Below are 7,660 nucleotides of genomic sequence, written 5' to 3' on the forward strand. Positions count from 1 at the left end.
AGGACCTGCTAGCATTTACCTGTCGAGTGAACAAAGCGTGCGTCGATGCGGAATTTTCTTCAATGACGGAGGAAGATTTTAAATGCCTCATCCTTGTGTGTGGGTTGAAGGACGAAAGCGTACAGGACATAAGGATGAAATTGTTAGCCGCCATCGAAGACAGGAAGAACGCCACCTTGGAGCAGCTAGCAGCGGATTGCCAGCGATTAATGCGCGTGAAAGCGGATAGTGCAATGATCGCTACGGATGCCAGTGAGAGAGTGCACGCGGTGCAAGCTAAAGGCAGCCGTCACTTTTACCGGAACAACACCGACCGTCACCCCAAATCAGGCCCGCGAAGCGAAACTTCTAAACCCCGTACCCCGTGTTGGCTTTGTGGTGCCCTTCATTGGACCCGCGAATGCACTTACAGAGCCAACAAGTGCCGTGATTGTGGACGTACGGGTCATCGAGAAGGGTTTTGCAGCTCTGCCCACCGACGCAAAGCACGGCCGCGGTTCGATCATCGTCGTGCCGTATCATCTCGAGTAGTACGAGTCAACGTGTGCAGCGTGCAGCAGAACCGCAAGTACGTCAACTTACTGATCGGAGAAAAACCAGCTCGACTACAACTCGACACCGGATCGGACATTTCGGTCATCAGCTATCGTCTATGGAAGCAACTGGGTAAGCCTCACCTTAACCCTCCGAAGGTAAGAGCAAAAGCAGCTTCTGGAGATGTATTCGGCCTTGAAGGTGAGTTCGAAGCCAACGTGGAAATAAACAACATGATCAAGCGAGCAACAATCCGTGTGTCAAAAGCCGATCTGTCGTTGCTCGGGGCTGACCTTATTCATCTTTTCGGTTTGGCTACGATCCCAATGGATAATTTTTGTAATCACATCAGAACAGCGGAACCACGATCATGGGAGGAAAAATTTCCGACAGTTTTTCACGGAACAGGCCTGTGCACCAAAGTGCAAATTCATCTACAGCTGCGACAGGATAGCCAACCAGTATTTCGTCCGAAACGTCCGGTCGCATACGCGATGGAAGATGCCGTAAACAAGGAGCTAGATCGGCTTGAAAATCTGGGGATCATCACACCTTGTGACTTTTCGGATTGGGCTGCACCAGTCGTTGTGGTTCGGAAAGCAAACGGTAAACTACGATTATGCGGAGACTATTCGACTGGATTGAATGCAGCGCTACACCCTCATGAGTATCCGCTTCCGTTACCACAGGACATTTTTTCAAAGCTAGCCCGATGCATTATCTTTACACAAATTGATCTATCCGACGCATTTTTGCAGGTGGAAATAGAAGAGAAGAGCCGACCCCTGCTTACCATCAACACGCACCGAGGCCTGTATCATTATAACAGGCTCCCTCCAGGCATCAAAGTGGCGCCTGGTGCTTTCCAACAAATAATGGACAAAATGCTTGCCGGTGTAAATGGAGTGTCCGCATATATGGATTGTGTAATCGTCGGAGGAAGAACGCAGGAAGAGCACGATTCCGCCCTTGAAGAAACCCTGAAGCGCATAATGGATTACGGGTTTACCATTCGAAAAGAAAAGTGCGCATTCAACAAGCCGGAAATCCGTTACCTTGGGCACATCATCGACAGCCGAGGCCTGCGACCCGACCCAGCCAAGATCGACGCCATAAAACAGCTACCTCCTCCGAAAGACGTCACAGGTGTTCGGTCATTCATCGGTGCGATAAATTTTTATGCCAAATTTATCCCAAACATGCGCAACTTACGCTATCCTTTGGATAGGTTGCTACTAGACGGAAGCTCGTTTCAGTGGACATCAGACTGCCAGAAGGTGTTCGACCAATTCAAAGCGCTTTTATCATCGGAACTCTTGCTAACTCACTACGACCCGAAGCGTGACATAGTTGTTTCCGCCGATGCATCTTCGGTTGGATTAGGGGCAACTCTATCTCACAAGTACCCAGACGGATCCTTAAAAGTGGTACAGCATGCATCCAGAGCGCTCAGCAAAGCGGAAGCTGGTTATAGCCAAATCGATCGAGAGGGACTGGCTATAATTTTCGCTGTAACCAAATTTCATCGCATGATATTCGGTCGTCATTTCACGCTTCAGACCGACCACCGACCACTAGTACGCATATTTGGCAGCAAAAAGGGGATTCCAACGTACACGGCAAACAGGCTCCAAAGGTTTGCACTTACGCTTCAGCTGTACGACATGGACATCGAGTACATTCCAACAGGCTCATTTGGAAACGCTGATGTGTTATCCCGGCTAATACAACACCACACGAAACCTGAAGCCGAATACGTGATCGCAAGCGTGGAACTAGAGGAGGACTTAAGGTCAGTTGCCGTTAACGCGCTCAGTTCATTTCCCCTATGTTTCAGGGACGTGCAGGTAGCTACACAGGCTGACCCTTTGCTCCGGAAAGTGCACAAGTACGTGCAAGACGGATGGCCACATGACGATTCTTTCGGAGCAGAATTGGCACGGTACCACAATCGGAAGGAATCCCTCTCAACCGTTGAGGGTTGTGTACTTTTCGGGGAGAGAGTGGTCATCCCGGAGAAGCTGCGTTCCCGTTGTTTAGTTCAGTTGCACAAAGGACATCCGGGGATGCAGAGAATGAAAGCCATCGCGCGAAGTTTTCTGTATTGGCCGATGATCGACGACGATATTATGAGCTACGTGGCCTCGTGCGGATCTTGTTCGGCAGCCGCAAAAGCACCCCCTCGAGCGACACCAGCGGCATGGCCAACACCAACGGGCACCTGGCGTAGAGTACACGTGGACTACGCTGGGCCATGGGAAGGTTTTTACTTTTTAGTCGTTGTTGACGCCTTCTCCAAGTGGCCTGAGATCTACAAAACATCGAGCACAACAACATCCGCCACTATTTCCATGCTACGGAACATTTTCGCTCGCTTCGGTATGCCGGAAACGCTGGTTAGTGACAACGGGCCCCAATTTACAAGCAGCCTGTTTGAGGAGTTTTGCAACAGCAACGGCTCCTTGAGAGTTTTTGGAATTGGCATATTTAAAATAGATTTTACATTAGCTGAAGTAGGTTTAATCCCTTCCTCATTTATAGTGTGGCCCAAATAGTTTATTTGTTTATGAAGAATTTTACATTTTGATGGTTCAATCTTGAGGTTGTGCTATTTTAATCCGTTTAGAACTTTCACCAAATTCAGATTGTGTTCCTCTTCTGATTCACCAAACACTACAATATCGTCTAAGTACACGAATGCCTTAACGGGTTGTATAGCGTAAAAAACTGTGTTCATAAGTTTCTGGAAAGTTGAAGGACTATTTTTCAAACCCATTGGCATTCTTAAAAACTCATAATATCCTTTGGACGTTGAAAATGCTGTTTTTGCAGCGTCTTTACGTGCTATAGGTATTTGGAAAAACCCGGATTTCAGATCAATTGTGGAAAAATATTTACTTTGGCCAATGTTATCCATGATATCATCTATCCGAGGAATTGGATAAATGAAAGGCTTTGTAATTGCATTGAGAGCTCGAAAATCAACAACAATCCGGTATTTTCTTTCCCCATCAACATCAGATTTTTTTGGTATGCACATCACAGGAGCATTCCAAGGGCTCTTACTAGGTCTTATAATTTGTTGTTTTAACATTTCCTCTATATGTAACTCCATAATCGTATTTAATGCTGCCGGAAATCTATATTGTCGTTTGTAAATGGGGATATTAGAGTTTGTTTCTATTTCATGTGATGCTGCATCTGTATATGTTAAATTATCCCCTGGCAAATAAAATATATTTTTAAAATCATTAATGATATTTTTTATATCCTTTGCTGTAGTCTGTTCTAAATGATCAAGACTAATTTTGCTCAACAATTCCACATATCTTTCAGAACCTATCAGTTGTATCTCCTTACTTGTTTCAACTACATCACAATCTATTTCTTGTTTCTCAATGTGTGGAAGTAGTTCGAAATCTTCTGTGGGGGAAGCTAAATCGCATTCAAAGCTATTAATGGTTAATTTTTCAATATTACTTTCATTGACCTCTCCGTTAACTTGAATTTTTAAGGATATGCTTTGAAAGTATTTATCGACTTTTATTGTGTATTCCTTTAGAAATTCTGCCCCCAAAGTTCCTGGGACATTACGTGTTTTAATTATGTAAAATTTTATTGGGTATGTTGACCTACCAATATGTAAGTCAATTAGAATTGAACCTACAGTTTCGGATACTGTTCCATCAAAACTAGCAAATTTTATAATATCATTATAATCGATTGAAGATGCCCCAAGCTCTTTTGCTAATTCCAAACTTAGAAAGTTAAAGCAGGCTCCAGTATCAATTAAATAATTAATTTCTTTTGCTCCCATACATGTCGATAAAACTTTGGCCATTAATTTACCGTCTTTTATATAATCGATATTAAGCAATTCATTCTCTTCTACCAAATCGCTACATAAACCGTTATCAGATTTATTCCGATTTTCTTGGCATGAACCGAAGAAGAATATATTGTTTTGGCTTGAAGGAACACTAGTGTTTTTATTAAGATTGACTAGTGCTCTTTGTTTTAGTTTTTTGATTATCGGATTGTTGTTGATTGTGTGAGCTGTTAGTGTTAGTGTAGAGGTTATTTTGAGAAGGCCCTTGTGTAAAATTATTTCGAGGTATTGTGTTTTGTGTGTTATTGTTTCTATATGGTGTAAAGTATCTTCTCGGGCGTGAATAATTATTATTAAAGTTAGGAGGATTATTATTATGTGTTGTACTGTTGTGTTGGGGAACTTCAAAACTACTAATTTGTGAATGGTTAATGCTACTGTTAACATTTTCGCAGCGTTTTCTACTATCAGTGCTTAAATCTACGTTAGGAGCAGTTTGGTTCTTTGGATAGGTGTAATTATAGCTGTTTTGGCACGGGTTCATGGAACTCTCACTGCTGTGAGTTTCGAAAAATTGCATGCGGTTTAATCTTTCCTCGATCTTTCGGATACATTCGATTTGAACTAACTCTTCCTGGAGATATTCCAAAAGTTCATCAAAACTGAGATGCTTATTGGTTCTCGCAAGAGTTTTTAATTCCGGGTTCTTTAAACCAGCTAAGAAATGTATTTTTAAGTTTTTAAGTGCGTATGAATCTTCCGTATTTGTTCTATCGTTATTAATAATATGTTCTTTAAGTTTCATCTCTCTTTCTTTGTATTTGGAAAAAGGTTCATTGACCTCTTGTTGCAGCGTCTCGACTTGCTGGAAAATGGCTTCCAAGCTAAATTTTTCTCCAAACACTTTTATCAGATTCATTTTAACGCTGTCCCACGAATCATCCAAAATTCGATTAAAAGAACCCGCAGCCTCTCCCTTCAATTTGAACATTACCGTTCGTATGAGGTCCTCTTCTGATTCCCCTTCAGGAATTTGTTTAGCAAAATACTCTATTTGATATAGAAAACCGTCCAGATCTTTTGCTGTTCCGTGATATTCCGGAATGTAAAGCATTGCTTTCTCTATCGGAAATTCATACGCCATACTTGAAATTGTACCGTTTAACGCTCTTTCGATTTCGACACTTTGGTTAAGAAGCTCTGCTTTGAGGATCTGGAGGCGTTCTTTATAACTATATTCCTGATTCATACAGGATTCGCTAACAGTTGTGGAGTTTAAGGTGTATGTAGGTTGGAATGCACAAATATTAGTTAAGCTACCTGTACTAATTTGAATTGCTCTATTCCTAAGTGCTAACACCCTATTGCTCATCACCTTACGCACTACGAAAAAAAATGAAGGATTTGTGGATAAATTACAAAGAAAAAGATCGTACAAACTATTTTAACTATTTACGGATGTTTTTCTAATTATGTTTAAAACGAATTAATAAAAGATTAAAAAGCACTTATTTGTAGTATTATTCACTATAATTTAATATCACCCACTATAACGCTGCCATTTTCCGCCACCACTTACCAAAAAAAATTCACCAGCTAATCCCGTTTTTTGCACACCAGTCAGAAATGTTACCTGCGCCAAAAAAATTTTGCTTTGCTTTTCCGCTGTCACCACATGAAACGCCTATCTACTTTCCTTCTCCTTTATAAATAAAATATTTTTATCTAATTCAACGCCAAAACCAACTTATCTTTATTCCACGCACCAGAAACCACCACCAAACTCCTTGATAACCGCTAAAAAAATCGTCCTTTTTTTCGCCATCGCACCGCAAAACCGTTCGATCATCGAACTCCGCTTCGTCCGATCGTTCGCTCTCTCGGTTTTCGGTTCGCTCGTTCTCCTCTCGCAACCAGCCGCAATTTGTTCTCACGGCCGCCCCTTTAGCCGCGACTACACGTACCCTTATCGAAAACTGATAATCGTAGCGGCCAAGGTCGCTACACCGGAGAGAGAACTTACTCTGTTCTACATCTGCTTGCCGGTGAGGGATGGGTTAATTTTTTCAACAAATTTGGACCAGCTGTCTGTTTTGGCTTGCTTAATGAGTGTTTTGGCTATTTTATTGGCTTCCCTGTACTCTTCAGCAAGATGTGACAAAAGGATGTTGTTGCTGGCTAGACTGGCTTTTCGAAGCTTTCGCAAGGCATGACGACTTCTTTTAATAGCTTTTCCAAATGTTTCATTCCACCAGGGAACGCTTCGTTTGGAAGGAAAACCTTTAGTTTTAGGGATGCTGGCTAGGGCTGCAGCCCTGATTTTTTGACAAAAATCAGAGGGATTCGGATCATCTGAGAAGGTCAGTAAAAGTTCTAGTTCGAAGCGGAATTTGTCCCATTCGGCCTCATCATATTTCCACCTTGGACGTGTTTTATCAGGAGGGAGCTGGGAATTGTAAAATATTTGTATGGGATAGTGGTCACTGCCATGCGAGTCGTCTTCAACTTTAAAAGCGAAATTTGTTAGGATGGTGGCTGGAACAATGCAATGGTCTTAGATTGTGCCTGTTCCTCTATGTGAACAGAATCTAGTCGGTACATTGTTAGGTATTGGTGTGAAGTCAGTTATGTCAAGTATTGATTGTATTAGATTTCCGCGAGAGTTAGAAGAGTTGTTATTCCAGGAGTTATGGTATGCATTTAAATCTCCAAGGACAATTGAGGAAGTCGGGATTTGGGAGTAGCCGAAGATCGTCTGAGAGATTTTGGTTATTAAATGCAGGAGGAAGGCATATTGAAAATATTGCTATCTTCAAAGGTGAATATAGTTGAAAACCACTAATCGTGTTCGGATGGTTCGTTGTGCTGTTCAAGGGGGGACGTCTGCCCTGGTCGAATGCGTTTTGGGTTCTATCTATATTTACAATATTTCTTAATCCTATCCTATCTTATGCCTACACTAATACTGTTACAACCGTTCACAAACACGTATTATGGCATGCAACAAAATCGCATGCATTTAGGCGTAAACAAATCGGTAAGTTTGAATTTATTGTGAAGGTTTTGTTAGGAATATATTTTTTGATTCCAATGCAAACGCTATGTTGGATTGTTGGAGGAGTAAAGCAGTAATTCCAATTTTATTGATTGAAGGGAGAAGAATTCGGAATTGTCTGATTATTAATTTCCAGTAAAGCAAAAATGACCGGATTGGAATGAAGTATTAAGAGTTTTAAATTGTCAATGTTATTTCGAAGGCCTTTAATGTTCCAGGATAGGATGAGAGGATTTTTATTG

At 41.8% G+C, this 7,660-nt stretch overlaps 1 protein-coding gene across 1 annotated transcript; it reads left to right on the forward strand.

The window, feature by feature from the left end:
- Positions 1 to 556: 556 nt before the first annotated feature.
- LOC118517731 (uncharacterized protein K02A2.6-like) lies at positions 557 to 1,440 on the forward strand. The gene is made up of 2 exons (XM_036064183.1): positions 557 to 1,140; positions 1,293 to 1,440. The coding sequence occupies exons 1-2, from the start codon at positions 768 to 770 to the stop codon at positions 1,358 to 1,360; spliced, it is 441 nt and encodes a 146-aa protein (XP_035920076.1). The 5' UTR covers positions 557 to 767; the 3' UTR covers positions 1,361 to 1,440.
- The last annotated feature ends 6,220 nt before the right edge of the window (positions 1,441 to 7,660 follow it).

This window comes from Anopheles stephensi, chromosome 2, assembly GCF_013141755.1.
Source record: "Anopheles stephensi strain Indian chromosome 2, UCI_ANSTEP_V1.0, whole genome shotgun sequence".
NCBI classification, from domain to species: Eukaryota; Metazoa; Arthropoda; class Insecta; order Diptera; family Culicidae; genus Anopheles; species Anopheles stephensi.